Below are 15,807 nucleotides of genomic sequence, written 5' to 3'. Positions count from 1 at the left end.
TGCCCTTTTATCTAAATCCCGCATGACCCAAAGTCTAAGTCATTACCACACAAAAAGAGCATCAGCTCCTTTCCCTTGTCCTCTGACTCAGGATGTGTGGAGTCCCTGACATTCACCCAGATATAAACCTCTGGAAATCAAAAATATAAAATTATCATTCCTGGCAACACAATGCAGAGAGTTGCACTGACCAAGGGGGAGAAGGTGGAGGGTGGTCCACTAGCTGCACCAAGGCTTTGGCAAGACCAAAGCATTTGAGAAGACACAGGGAAGGAGTGGTATAGCCAGATGGGAAGACAGCAGCGCATGGGGCCTGGTGAAGCACATAGTTCAGGCTGCACAGCTGAAGACAACCTGTGATATGGGGGTATGTGCAGTAGGAGCAGGTGGTATCAGAGAGAAGCCAGAACAGGGAGAAACAACCTTTTACATCCTAGCGGGTTATAAAAATGTTAGTAGTTTTTTATAGAACAGACAAGACAAGATCAAGACAGCATTAAGGAGATCTATCTTATGCCTTTGTATTCCCTCATGCTTAGCAAAATTCAGACCTCTGACAAGAAGTTAAACCAATATCCATGTGACCTTCATTCTGCCTGTCCTGAACACTGCCTATTGCAACACACGCTCTACCTCCCAACAGTGCCAAAACTCATGGTCCTTACTGCTGCCTGCAGCTGCATACCAGGTCTGCTCCAGCACTTCTTCACTCCTGCTCCCTGTAACTAAGCCCTCACTTGTACCTACTGGCCACATGGCTTCCATGTGGTTGAAGATTTTGATGGCAAGAACACACTGCTGCCCGTGGCTCATATGCTACTGAGTACAGCAAGACGCATTAGGGCTTACTTGTCCTCGTGCTGTGACACAAACATTTCGGCTTGCAGATTGTCCCGACATCTACTATAAACTCCTGGGCAAGAGCAGAACTCCGGTAGAAAGGGTGATGACTATATTGTTTTCTCTTGGTGCTGAGGAAAGGCAAGATACATCACTGGAGAGCTCTAGCTTTGTGGCAAGTAAGACCATTTAATTTTAAAATGCAGAAGATGATAACTGATAGGAAAAAGTGCTGTCACTTGCATTGCACTGGAAATCGATAAAAAGATAGGAACTGAATATAGGTTACAACCCATTCAGATCTGATAAGTCAACTTATAAATGAACAAAGCACCACCTAGGGCAGAATCCATGGTCCCATCTTCAAACACATCCAGGTTAGGATCTGCTGCACAACTGGCTTGTCCACATAAGGAAAATGGTTCTCAAATCTCTGCAGGTTTTCCCCACATGTAGCAAAAAACAACAGAGTAAATAAAACATTTCTAAGGAAATGCTGCATTCAATTCCCAGAAATCCATTAAACATGTACGTACTTTAGCAATCTCTTGTATCTGTTCATTACAGCTAGTTCACACCCTGCAGGTGTGTGTTTAACTCCCCTTTGCTGTAAGAGGGCTGACACTCATAACCAGCTCCCCTTAAGCCCAGAAGAGTGTCCTGCCCACCAGAGGGGACAACCTCCTGTCTCCAGCCCAACCTGTGGGCAGAAAGTGAGGCGCAGCATCCACACAAGCACATACTCACTTCAGAAGAATGGTTAGCTCAGGAACCTGGGAAGCGGGAGGTAGAAAATTTACATGGTCTTAAAACTGCTAGGAGAAACCAAATGAGAATCTCCCATGTCCTCCAGCAACCAAGAGTCTGGGGGCTTCTGGCCTCATGCTGGTGACACTGAGGCTTAAGCAAGTGCTTGATGCCCAGTGCATCACACTGGAGAGCTTCTAAACACCAACAGGCACTGAAACTTGGAGCATAGAGGGAGGTTCATGCATGTACATGTATGAACCTACTGAACAGTTGGTGCATCCAAAGCTAGACTGACAAAAGCTTCTGGACCTTTCTCAGGCACTTCAATCTTTACTTATCACCTACCCTAGACACCAAAACAGGTAATATATCTTGAGAGGATGACTATAACATCACCCATATACCTGAGACATATTTGAAACAGCAGCTGCAGATCTCAGTCCTACATCAGTACTCTCCCTGACCCCCAGGCAGCTCTTTGAGGTCCTATTGCGAAAAGACCGGCTGTTTGAAACTAATGGCTAAAAATTGTTTAAAAAAACTACAAACCTCTTACACACACAAGTGATGGTAACATTAGTTTGGAACAGCCAAAGCAAGTCAAAACAAATATATTCAAAATTAAGGAAAGATTATTTTTAGGAAGGAATTCCTTCCTGTTTTGTTTTCTGGACAACACACTCTTCAGCGCTGGGGGTGGGGAGGAAAAGGTAGCTTGCAGTAGGTGGAGGCTTTTTCACATTATGTACTTATTTTTTTATTATCTGTTCAACATTATGTTATAGAGTTCTTACAACATTGCAAAAGTCCAAGGAACCAGAAATATAGAAGTCGTACACAGTGCTTTTGCTGTTTGTTCTTTTGTTGTTGGGAGTTTTATTTAAATATTTGTTTTTCCTATCATATCACAGCCACAGCTTTTAAGTAAATACACATCCAGGGACAACTGTTATCGGGTACATTTAGAATACCTTACACATTACTTGTGACACCAGACTTTTCATTCTATCATTGTGGGGTTCTTTCCTGCACTAGACCATAACAGCTCCACAGCACATCAAGATATCCTTGGAGATTCTTTAGTTCACGGATCATTGACAAGAAGAGACATTACAGACATTCATGTCAACATAGCTGCCACACATAGTGTCTTAAGCCCACTTGTTAAAACCCTGCAGCAGCTAGGCTAAAAGGTCACAGGGGATATTAATCTCTATTCTTTGGAGCACAAACTGAGCTGATCCCTATCTGGGGTCAGAAAAGAATTTTTCTCCCAGAACTAAAGCGACATGCAGCTGAGCAAGATCCAAAAGACAGTCTCTATTTTAACATTCAAGCATCATACACACACAAACATATCCATAGGCAGATACAGTGACTGCGTGAATGGTGGGCAAAGGAGGACACCTTGTTTAGCACACTATTCCAAACTTGTGTGCAATACCAGAAGGAATGCAGGACAACTGCCCCCTTCAGCCCATCTCCCCCTTAACTTCATACCACAGTGCTACCAGAGGCAATAAATGCTCACCCCTGTAGCTGGGGTCTGTAGCAGGGGCTTTGCTATTGCTTGACATTGAACATTCAGCTCTGCAAGTGCCAAAACAAAAGGCATCTCTACTGTCTTTACATGTCTCCTTTATGCCTATGTGTTTTGACACAGTCAGTTACACAACTGTATCCCATTTTCTCCACAGGCACCCAACTCATGGACTGGATAGATAATGCTCATTAAATAAGCAGTTACTCATTTTCGCTTTACTCTCACTGCTCCAATAGCCTTTTTCAGAATCAGTCTTTTCTCGAAATTAGTTGTTAACCCCTCATTGTAAGGCTATAACATACCTGTTTTTTCTGGATGTGTGCCTTTCTCTGACCAAAATTTTACCCAGGCAGACCAAAGAGATTGCTGGGCATATGGTCTCAGCTGGGCTCCACAGCTCTCAGAGACTGCTGGGCATATGGTCTCACGTCATAGCAGCTGTGCAGCATTGCTGACTGGACAGCTGAACATCTGGAAAGGCCTGGAAATACACAGATGAAGACTGGTTACTAATTCTGTTTCTCATTTTCTGTACATCAGCCATGCAGCACGATGTCAGGCATCCTGAAAGGCAGTGTAAGAGACCCAACTAACCTCACAAGACAGAGCCACACTGTTAGGCACCATCTTCTGAAATCCAGTGCTGAGTTACCTCCGTTTAAGGCCATGTTGGTTTTGTAAGCCAGCTACGACCAGTTTCAAACAGCTTCCTCTCCCTCAATTATGTTTTCACTTAAAATAGCACATCAATCCTATTTCCCATTGTCTCTTCAAAGCTAAAACTTGCTAAAATGGAGACATATAACAGTATGACAATACCTTAACTGGAACTGCAAACACCAACTGGAACATTATCAGACGAAGTAAAAAAAACATTTTTTCCCTGCATGACTTGTGATTCCTACTAGGAGCCTACAGAAGTCTATTTCTGACTATTTCTTTTTCATGCTTGATGTATTTTGTTTGATTTTTAAGAATAAGTTATTCAAAACCACAATTATTAAAAAAAAAAGAAAAGAAAAAAAAAACTTGTCTGCTTCATAAGAAAGATTATCCCTTCTATTTTGGATCTGGGTGCAGAACAACTGGTCTTCATTCCTGATAATTAACTGTCCCTGCTCAGAAGCAATCGCTGATGCTGCAGACAATTATCAGGCATTACGTTCGCATGACAAAAACAACATTTTAACTGATTACTGTCAGATAAAATACAAACAAACAAACTGCCTCCCAAGTTCCACAGCTGAATCTATCTTTCCTGGTTAACTTGGCTTTGTTTTAACTTGCAGCTGTGGTCCCATGGACTGGTGTGGAAGCTAACAATCATTACCTCACAGGATCATAACTCCTGTTAAATTTATATATATATATAAATAACGTGGCTCAGTTATAGCAGATTTGGATTTAAACTACATTTGAATGGCTTCTTGAATCAAAGACAAGAAGTGTGCTATGCCAGTGCTCTTTTCTTTTCCTTATGCTGTGTGCATCAGAATGGCTACAGCCACAGGAGCAGCACTGGGGTTTGCAGCAAGTTTGTCATTGGAGTGTTCAATCCCTGTTCAACATGTCACTTCAAAGCAGCACACACCCCAGATAAAACATATATACACACCCTGGTCCAGGAAACCCAGCACCGAGGGATCTTTCAATTCAGTTAACCGCTCACTTTTAACTGATTTTTGGCTTCTTTGCACTGAAACTCTGTTTTGAAATAGCAGCCGTGGAGTTAATGGGGAAATGTGTGTGGAAGTGGGAAGGAGAATAAGCATGCACACAGGCCTCAAACTATTTTTGTGTGGAATCTTCTGAGAGCTAACATGAAGCAGAGAGTTGAATGTTATTTTAAAGGCAAGTGAAAAGAATCTTCAAATGAAGTACAGACATTCACCGCAAGTTACAAATAAACACAAATACATGAGAAACTACTAAACAGTTGGTCAGTGTTTTAATTAGAGATAATGCACTATTGCATCAAACAGAAAGCACCCTGGAGAATGAAACCGCCATTTGCATAGCCTTTGAACTACAATTTTCTGAAGAACTAGAAAGGAGAATCAGAGATGGTTGTGCTATTCCTAAAACTGACTGCAAAATGCATCCTTCTCCAGAGAACCTTGTGTACCAACTTCAGGCATATCCATATGGTCCCATCACCCATTATTCAGGGTAACGAGGTGTCCATCAGCTAGGCTGGGTAACAGAAACTAAAACAGCTAACACTAACACTGTGGAGCATTCTAGGGAGTGCAACTGCATGCACACAATGGTTCAGGCAGCAAGAGGCTTGCTATCTCCTTCTCCATCTTACCCCTGCTGGACCCAGGCTGGCTCCACACATCTCTCTTCTCTCCAGCACATTCTCAGGACTCCTGGCATTAGTACCACCCCAAACGCAAGCCAGCATTTAGGTGGCACCAGCCCTGAAGTGACCAACCCCTCCTCATCTGACAGGATGCAGGACTCTGACAGCTGAAGGATTCTGCAGGACCCATACAAAGCTCAACAAAGTGGAACTCGGCCCAAATCAGTAATCCCTCTGGCCACTTTGTGGAGCCACTTGCTTCTCTGCACATCATGTGTGTTAATCACTTCTAGTAGAGCAAACATGCCACCAAAGACTCACAAGATGGGTCTGTGCAGAACCAGCTTGGGTTCAAAGTGTTTATTAGGTCGGGCTCTGTGCCAAGAAAGGCAGTTAAACTGCTTCTGCACCTGGCCCTGGATACAGCATATCCATGCTCCCATAGCACTGCAGCTCATGAGCCCTGCCAGACCATAGGCAGCTCCACAAAGATTCAGTTCTGGTGCTGCTACATTCCTAGAGCAGCCAATCTGCAACCAGATAAACTTTCCATGAATAATTGCAGGTTTAATGGACTCACACATGTTTATAACCCTGACTCATAAGGTCAGAATTTAGGCCTGAATACTTTTCCATCTTCTGAATTCCCTTCTGAATTCCAAGAACTGGCACTTTAGGGCTATGAATGTGTATTTTTTAATTAGGATTTTGCTTTTTAAAATTGTTCTAAGCATATATTATTTAAAATATCTGCTTACATGCATATTGCTGTTAGTGCTACAGACATCAAGTCTTCACATTTCTCAGCTCATCCCCAGAAGAATCAAGTGCTACAGACATCAAGTCTTCACATTTCTCAGCTCATCCCCAGAAGAATCAGTGTTGGTTTTTGGTTGGTTTTGTTTTGTTGGGTTCTTTTTGCAATTATTTACACAGAAAATCAGAAAAAGACTACTATTGTTTCCTTGGCTTCCATTTACTTTTCTGCCTTGAGACTGTGATTAGCTCAGGAGAGGATTCACTCCTGTTACCTGCTCAAAACCCCTTGTCTCCAAGACCAAAGCACCCTGGAAGCATGCTGCAGCAGAGACATTCACTTCCACAGTCTGGCAAGGACCAGAAGCTACAAGAAGCCTAAGCCTGCCCTAGTACGTATCTGACATGGGGTTAGAAACATTCAGTTGCAATAAAAATCAACATCCACTGCAAAGAAATCCATCTCTGTGACATTTGAAACTGTATTAGGAATAGCCATTAAGTATTCATATGCAAGGGAGTACTAATGCACTGATGCTTTTAAGATACAGATTTTCAGGAATGAAAAGTAACTCCCTTTAATAAACTAGTCATAAACGTGTATTTTATACATGGTATGGAAAAGAAACTGTGATTTTATTCCCCCTCATGCCTGTTGGAGAATACAAGATAAAGGATAACACTAGAACTGTCATCAGGGTAAATGGACAGGGAAGAGAGACAAACACAAACACTGTCATCATGGCAGAAATGTGGGCACAACAGAAATGAAGCAGAATTATTTTAAGTAACACTATGTCACATCACGTAAAGATGACCTAGTACAGCAACCTCAACAGAGCCGAAGCGTGGCTGGACAACTACTGGTTGAGGAAACTTTCCAGGGCCACTAGCTCTTGGCTCTCTTTGGCGGTTGCTTCCTCTCTATCCACTCCCGCAGCCCCTAGCCTACCCTGCCCTCTGCACAGCACCCCCCCTCGCATCTGTTCTGCCACTCCTCGTCCAGCAGATCTCTCCCCTTTCATCCATTCACCCATGTTACTACGTGCCCCTCGTACTCTTCCCTCAACCCTCAGCAGTCCCCACTTGCTGACACAAACCACCCAACGGACCCTCCCCTCAGCGCACCTCCCGACTGCGCGCACCTTCCTCCCATCCACCCCTGCATTCCCTCATCCTCCTAAAACCTGATGCTATAGCATCACACCTCTCCCTCTGCAGCCGTCCATCCCCGGCACACCTCTCCCTCTGCAGCCGTCCATCCCCGGCACACCTCTCCCTCTGCAGCCGTCCATCCCCGGCACACCCCTCCCCCCGGCCCGAGTCGCCGAGCCCGGCCTGCCGCACCCCGCTCCCTGGGCGGCACAGCCCGTCCTCTCCGGCCGTCCCCCCGCATCCCGCTCCCCCAGGCTCCGTGCACCCTTTCCACACTGCCCTTTCCGGCAGCGCTGAGGGAGCACCCTTGACCCCCGGGATCATCATCCCCTCAGCAGCGGCTCCTAAGAGACGAGCCACCTCAGCGCCCAGCGCCCCCGCTCAGACCGAGCCCCCTCCTCACCACAGCCTCCTCCGCGGGGGCACACCGCAGCGCCCATCTCCCCACCCCGCCGGCCCAGCACGCTGGGGTTTGTAGTTCCCACCCGCCATCTCGCCCCTCAGCCCCCAGCTCCGGCAGAAGGGCGCGGACTACACTTCCCATCAGGCTCCGCGGCAGGGGGCCGCTGCCCTCTGCCACCCCCCCTCCCCCCATTCTTCCCGCCGCCACCTCCCTCCGCGCGGCTGGATGTGAGGGTGGCTGTTGGGCCGGGGTCCGGGCTGCGCCCGCCTCGGGTAGTGCCGGGAGGGGCCGCTCTGTAGCCGGGCCCTGCCGTTACCTGGGAGAGCCGGGGTGCGTGTCCGCGGACGGGAGCGGCGCGGGGAGGGGGCGCAACACTTCTGCTCTGTCAGACCGCGGAGGGGGGAAAGAGGCACCGGGGAGAAAGGGGACGAGGACGGGCGGGGAAGGCGGCGGCGACGGGTGGTTGCCATGGCGGCGGCGGGGCGCGGGGAGGGGACGGCATCCCGCTACCGCTACCCCGCCCCTGCTGCAGGCCGCCGGGCCCGCAGGCGGTGTTGGGCCCGCTCCGGCCGCTGCCGCGTCCCCCGCCGTGCTCTGGCGGGGGGAAGGGTGGTGCTTTCCCGGAGAGCCAGAAACAAAGGAGCATGTCGCCGCCCCCCGGTAGGGCAGAGTTTTGGGCGCCCTTGGATGATCCGTGTGTGAACCGCCCCGGCTGAGGCCCGCAGAGAGCCTCCATCCCTGCCTGCTGCGGCAGCAGGGCAGCTGAAGCGGCGCTTCGGGAGGGAGGAGGGTGTCGGTGCCAGAGCAGAACGGCACCGGGTCTGGGCGCTGGGTGTGCATGTGATCCGGTGCTCTGTGTACTCGGCTTCGTCCGTAGCCAGGTTGCAGGGGATGAACACGCTTCCTCAGCGCTACAAACCTCATCTGTTCCCACTTCGGCTGAGGGAGTGGCTAGGAAAGGCGAAATGTGCATTTGTCCTGCAAGGGTACGCAGAAGGGAACCATGCACCATCTTTGCTAACGGGTTTCATTGCTTTTATAGAAAGGTAAAGGAACAGGTTTGGGGATGTGCCAGTTCCTTGGAGCAGTGATAGCTGGTGATCACAGGCAGCCAGCCTCACAGGGCGGCACCACCCCCTCTGGGTCCTCTGCGGAGAGTGAATGTAGCGTTTCTGAGGCGTGCATCTCACAGTTAATAGGAACAGCCTGGTCTCCTGCGAGCAAAGCTGTGTGGTTATAAACCTTTCTGAGAATGTCGTTTCACAGCTAATGCAAGCCAGCCTCTGTATTGCCACCAAAAGGGGCAGTCCTGCCTTTCTCTCTGCTCACGGCTGTGCTTTCGGGTTGCTATTTACACTGCAATAACTCTTACATTGCCGTATGGCGGGGCAAGCCTGGGATCTGATCCGGTGGAAAGCCAGTCATGCCTCTCCAGAAAATTACCAGAGTTCAGCTGGATCACGTTCCTGAACTAGCTGACCCCTGCAGAGCTGCTGCAGGCACAAAGGCAGAGGAGGCGCAGAGGCAGGAGCAGCCTATTGAGATCATCCGAGCTGTGTCTGTGCGTGCAGCAGCTCCACTGCAGTGAGTCCTTGCTGGTGGAACTGCCTTGTGACAGCTCTCAGTGTCCCGCAGATAATGACCTTGTGATCGCTGCCGATAATGACACGTGATTTCTCCAGAAAATACCAATTTTAGTTACGTTAAGGTAACAGCATGAGGCTGTGTCTCAGTAAGGTTCTCGGAAATGTTAACTGACTCAAGTGAGAGCAAGGATTGAAACTAAAAGCTCAGTATGCCTCTTAAACAATACAGCATGTGTGAATGTGTCACTTGTGTATCTACAGATCTTGCTTCCCTCAAAATCATGTGGAGATTCTTATGCCTTTGTGAGTATTTTAGAACTAGAGCCAAAATCTTGAATTCATAACAGCTGTGACTCTGGCTTCCCTGTTTCCAGATTTCTTCGAACTTGCCTGCCCATGACATCAATTCCTGCTGGTTTCTCACATACCCAAAAGCATAGACACAGTGCAGACCTTACAGAGCTCAATGCTTCTTGGGGAGAGCACATGATAAGCAGCCTGTTCCCAGCACTGCCATAATATCCCTTCCCACAAGACTATATACCTCTTTTCACATTAGGCTACACATTAACTGCTTTGTCTGAGGATTGTATCTCCCATAGGAAACTGTGACACAGAGAAGGTTTGTCTGGTTGGTTGGTTGGTGATTATTTTTCCCCATCGCTTTTCTTAATAATGCTCGATTCAAGCAGGGCTGCTTCCTGGTGGCAGAGGGTACCCATACTACCACTGACCTCCCTTGAAAAGTAGTTGCTCAACGCCAGAGCAATACTAGTGTCACCCTGGTTGGACCTCTTAGGGGTAAATTCAGTTAGCATTGGTCTACAGTTTGCCAAGGTCTGTGAAGTGACTGGATGTGCAGGAAGAGAACCACATTTCCAGGTTCCTAGCCCTGATGCTAGGATCAGGATAATTCAAATTGGAGGAGATTTCCAAAGGTCTAGTCCAGACAGGCAGTCAGAAGTTCATAAACTTTTAATATGGCAAAAGAATGGTAGCTGTGTGACATTTCGTAGCCTTTGCTGTTGCCACAAACTCTCGCAAATCTGACTAGAGTTGTGCAAAAAATACTGCTTCCCTCACCATCTTTTCTGCCTCCTTACTGAAGCTTTCTGCCTCCACAACAGTCCCTGGATTGGAAGACACTAATGTTTCTAATCCATTTTAATACATTAAAGTCATCTTTATCAGCAGTCTAAGCTAATTTGTATTGAAGCAGCTGGGACTAGTGCATGTGGTTTGTTCACCAGCTCTACTGTGAGGCAGTAGTCTCAGGCAAAGAGAAGGTAAGAAATTACTGGGAGGGGGTGTGACAACTTAAGCCACTGAAGCTTGTTCTACTATGAGTATATCCTCACAACTTACGTCTTTTTATTTTTTGATAGAGGCTATAAACCTAGCAGTTCTGGCTAAGGATGCTGGTGGGTGTCAGTGGCTGTGGTTAGGCGGGCTCCAGCTGCGTTGGTGGAGGAGAGCATTACTCACAGCCAAACTCCAGAGACTTATGCCCCTTTCCAGCAGTCTGCAAATCTGCCAGCAGAGCTGATTGTGTGCCCTCTCTCTGATTTATTCTAGTCAGTTCAATCAGAAGCTGATATAAATTAATGTAACTCTTCTGCCATGAACATTTGATTTCGTTCAAAAGTGTCTCTTCATCTAAAGTAATAGCAGACACTGTCAGATAAGTTTAAAGCTATCCACTCTTAGGGTCTCTGTCAGATTAATAAAACTGGTTCTGAATTGATTTGGTTATCATTACATAAATTCTATAGACTGTGTCTAACTCAGATGGCTGGCACAGGCTTTTAGCAGAGCTTCATTTGTAACCTCCTCCCACACACAAAGTTCTGCAGGAGAAGGTTGAAAACGTACGAGATGTCTGTGAGTTATGAACTGCCCTTTTCTTTTGTCTTCCCTTCCCCTTGCAATTTTATTTATCTAGACTACTGGAATTATCATGCTTTCATAATAATCTTTAATGTTCACACGCAAACCTAACTCTACCAAAGGTCTTGTAGGCTAGGTTCAGAAATGTAACAATGGAAGGTGAAAAACAATAGGGAAGCAATAGGGAAAAGAAGTTGTGTGTTACATATTCATGGGCATTAACCTTCAAAGGGAAGTTACGCATAACTCAGTAAAGGCATCAGGAAACACACACTGTTAATTTTTGTACACATACAGGAGTTGTTTTTCTCCATAGGTATTTTTATTGTATGATATATATCAATATGACACATCCACCAACTTCTCTCCTAGGAAAGAATCTCAGAGTCTGAACCTTGAGAAACTGTGATGGAATGGCAACACAGGAGGATTTAGTCAACATCTTTCATGCAAGGTACATTTCAAATTGCTGTGAATTGTTCAAGGGAAAGTGACTGATACTCAGATGAGAGTTCAGTTAAGTCAGAAAGTGAGAGTAGGAATGGACACAGGTGCTTATATTTATCTGGTCAAATGTCGACATCTGTCTTGTAGACCCTTGCCTTTGAGTTAACTTTTGTCTATGTTTTTTCATGGTAGAGAGAGACAGGTACTTTAGGGATGCAGTTCCCACTTTGACCAAGGTTGACTGTGCCATGAATGTGTTTTAATTTTTTCCAAGCTTATAGCAGATCTAGCTGATAAGCATAAATGTAAGGGTTGGCACTGCAGATGCCTAAAGGTAGGTGAGAGGAGTCCCAGCTGATGTGTTTGTTGCATTGCTAGAGCCAGAGAGAAAACTGTCATGAAAGTTATGACTAGGTTGATTAAAATAATGATGAACAAGCCAGTGCTGGATTAATTTAAAATACAGCTAGAAGAGAAGATAGATCTTTGAGTAAACCCATGGTAGGTTGAAAAAAACAGCAGTTCTGCTGCTTTGAGTCTGTGGACACAGATTAGAAGAATTAATGGCAACTATGATACTGTGTTTCTTCTCTGTTTGTACTTAACATGCAGAAGCATGTTGCATACCTTGGAGCATTACTGTTTGGAGAGGGAATAAGAAAGTAGCTTATAGTGGTGAAAACAGAGAGGAAGACTGGGACAGAAAGCTTGGGGAAAGTAGTCAGGCCTAGGGAGCTGTGTGTCAGCAAGTGGTAAGTGAAAATGGAACGGGGAAAGAAAAGAACAACTGTTACATCTCGATAACTGTTTAAACCCCCATCACTGAGTATGTAAGAAGTTCTGAGTAGGTAAAAGCAGTGTATGTAAATGTCTGTCCCACTGTAAATGACAAGATGTGATTATAGATTAAAGTTAAGCCAAAGTTCCTAATTGAAAAATTAAAAAAAAAGTTTTAAGGAGAACAAGGAGTTTAAATACATGCTGATGATCATTGTGAAGAATCTCTTTTCCCTTTCTGGTCCCCTAATGTGATTACTATAGGGAGCATATAGTGGTTTCCATGTGAACAACTTAATCTGGTTTATATTTTGAGAGTAAAATTGGGAATCTTTTTTTAACTTCAAAATTTGGACTGTATTTGGACAATGTGCATTTTGTTAATGTTGTTCATTTATCTAAAAAATGAGAAACATGATTGTGTCAGTGGAGGATCAGTGGCACAAAGAACAGTATCTTATAAAAGCACAGACATTGGTATCACAGCTTTGGTTAAACATATTTTAAATTATTATAACATCCCATTCACATTCTTGGGGGAATATTCACTGCCTACGTTTAAACATGTAGCTTAAATGCCTAAATTAGGAGGCTTGTCTCCCTAGATGCCTTGCATAGTTGAAGGAGTGAGAGAGGCTTCTCCAGAGAGCAATTCAGACTGTTAGTTAGGCTTCTGCTCTGAATTATCATCTGGAGGAGCCTCTTCAACTTTGAATGCTGTTCTGTGCTATTCTTTGCATCTTTTCCTTGGCAACAAAACTGACTTAATTGATCTCCACCCCTCAACACTTGGTCTTGCCCTCTGCCTTTACATGCCTGTTGCTTGTGCCAGTACAGCTGTTGATGTGGTGGCACTGTCAATTAGGCTGGTGAAATCATCTAGGTTAAAAAGAACCCTGCAAAAGAAGGTGTAACTTTTAACCTAGGTCATGTCTCTATCTTGTTTATCACATGACCTTGTAAACAGTTAAACCTGCATATCTGAGGAAGTGATCAGCTTTAGCAAGAGACAGAAATAAGCTGTTGAACTTGGGGACCTGTTTGCAAAGTGTGCCACCAAGAAAAGCATGTATTTAACTTTGCGATATAAGTTAAGGAGGCTGAGTCTCATATCTAAGAGTTGTTCTGTTTAAGTATGTGATTTTTATACCACTAAGTTTCACAATATGGAAGTTTACTATCATTTGCATCACTGTAAGAGATAATCTTATATCTCTGTTATCCATGTAAAAAATGGTCATAATCTAAACAAAATAGTTTATAGTATTTATTAAAGTACCATGGGAAGGTATGCTAGACTTTATCAGTAAGCCTGTAAATAAGCATGGTGTTGCCACTAACACAGAGCAACTGCAATTGAGTTTGAATAGCTTAAGAAGTTTACAGTGCAGACATCTGCGCGTAAGCTAGTTGCCTTAGATTCTTTTCAAAATCAGTGGAAAATCTGGCCTATTAAATGATGTCTCATATGACCTCTATGAAATACTCATATTAGATATCTACATCTGTCCAGCTGAATCTCACCCACAGGCTGTGTGGCTCCTCCTTGTACAATGAGCACTGCCAACTACAACAAGCTGGGTTCATTACCTTGTGTACTAACTTCTAAAACCACCCAGGCTCAGCTGCACGCATGTGACTAAAGCTTCATTTTCTGATTGTTGGAAGTTCTTCCAGTTAGAAGAGACTTGATGCCCCTAGTGAGCACCTTTAGGATACTTTCCCCGTCTCTGGCAGTTATTTCATGTTGTTACAGAATTAACTGTCCTGATTTAATACAGTATTCTTTTAAAACAGGCAGGTATTAGGAATGATGGCCATAAACCCAATGAGGCGAGAGAACTGTTAATAGTTTTAATAGTTATTAATTTTTGCATGGCATCTTGTGCTGCTTTTTAAAGTTCTAATAACCTGTGAAGAGATTGTTTACTTATATTTATCTGTGGCCTTCCATACCTCAACCTGGCTAATTGCTTTTATTAGCTGAAGTACTCACCTCTTTCTGGTCTTCTCCATGAAAGTGAGAATGGAGATGTTCCTAAAGAGTCAAGTAAGGAAGAAGCTAAAATTCACAAGGAAACATAGCTGAAGCTAAGTTTCTGTATGCTTAGCTGGAGCTAAACCTATATATGGTGATCTCTTTGTGTATGTATTTCCTCATTCAAATATTTTTTGTATCACCTTAACAGAGAAAAAAAGAGTCTGAAAGTATTGTTTAAATTTTTCATGCACTTCTAAATGTAATGAAGTTACAAAATGAAGCTGTTGTGGTTTAACCCCAGTAGGCAGTTCAGCCCCACACAGCCGCTTGCTCAACTCGGTCACTCCCTGCCCAGTGGAATGAGGGGGGGGGCAGAATTGGAACACTAAAAGTGAGAAAACTTGTGGGTTGGGATAAAGACAGTTTAATAAGTAATGCAAAAGCTGCACACAAGCGAAGCAAACCAAGGAATTCATTCACCACTTCTCATCTGCTGGCAAGTGTTCAGCCATTTCCAGGACAGCAGGGCTGCATCATATGTGGTGGTTACTTAGGAAGACAAACTCCAACATTCCAAATGTCCCTCCTTTCCTTCTTCCCCCAGGTTTACATGTTGAGCATGACACCATATAGTCTGGGATGTCACTTTGGTCAGTTAGGGTCAGCTTTCCTGCCTGTGTCCACTCCCAGCTCTTTGTGCACCCCCAGCTCACTCACTGGTGGGGTGGTGTGAGAAGCAGAAAAGGCCTTGGCTCCGTATAAGAGCTGCTCAGCAGTACCTAAAATACCCCTGAATTATGAACAGTGTTTCCAGCACAAATCTAAACCACATCCCCATACCAGCTACTGTGAAGAAAATTAACTATCACAGCCAAAACCAGTATAACTCTTCACATCCTTTTACAGTGGAGAAATGCATGTTTAATGAGGGTACCTGTGCAGAAGAAGATACAAGATCAGGGTTTCCTTAATTGCAAGTTATAAAAGAAGAACAAAGGTTATTAAATAATAATATTTAAAAAGCTCAGGAGAGTAATATTCAACAGTTTTTTTCTCAAGGTGGGGGTAGGTGATTCTGTGCTGTTTGTATTCTGGGTTCCCTTCTACTGCCATTTGAGCGGGGAATCCCGGGAGTGAACTGCCCAAGATCCATGCCTTGTCTTGAATGCATAGAATGTACATAAACAGGTCCCCAAGGAGAAAGCTAAGAGTTAAGCAGAGGGAACAAACAGTTGGGTGCCCAGGCTTTTTTCTTTGACCTCAGTGCAGGACATAGTGGAGACATCTCTTAAGTGCCTGGGTTTAGTCCTGTGCTGGGATGAGTACTGTGTAAACATATACGATCATACAGATTATGTGGGTATGTATGTTAACTGT

The 15,807-nt window shown here is 44.9% G+C and overlaps 2 protein-coding genes across 2 annotated transcripts in view; both read right to left on the bottom strand.

Annotated features, from left to right (window-relative positions):
- The window catches only part of KATNAL1 (katanin catalytic subunit A1 like 1), a 34,585-nt gene extending 34,437 nt beyond the window's left edge, over window positions 1-148 (bottom strand). Inside the window, exon 1 of the mRNA XM_061457563.1 lies at window positions 47-148. The gene's annotated coding sequence lies outside the window, so the exon portion shown is untranslated. The remainder of the gene's footprint in view (window positions 1-46) is intronic.
- Window positions 149-2,300: 2,152 nt separating this feature from the next.
- LOC133271486 (uncharacterized) lies at window positions 2,301-8,623 on the bottom strand. The gene is made up of 2 exons (XM_061457564.1): window positions 8,069-8,623; window positions 2,301-3,614 (listed from the first exon to the last, which is right to left on the bottom strand). Exons 1-2 carry the CDS (start codon window positions 8,590-8,592, stop codon window positions 3,563-3,565), a joined length of 576 nt encoding a protein of 191 aa, XP_061313548.1. The 5' UTR covers window positions 8,593-8,623; the 3' UTR covers window positions 2,301-3,562.
- Window positions 8,624-15,807: the final 7,184 nt, after the last annotated feature.

The sequence above is a fragment of the Pezoporus flaviventris genome, unplaced genomic scaffold (assembly GCF_033815535.1).
Source record: "Pezoporus flaviventris isolate CSIRO_AGI_PZ_B2104156 unplaced genomic scaffold, CSIRO_AGI_Pfla_v1 ptg000025l, whole genome shotgun sequence".
NCBI classification, from domain to species: Eukaryota; Metazoa; Chordata; class Aves; order Psittaciformes; family Psittacidae; genus Pezoporus; species Pezoporus flaviventris.
Note: the sequence above shows the minus strand (reverse complement) of the source record. Positions and strands in the feature narration are given on the sequence as shown.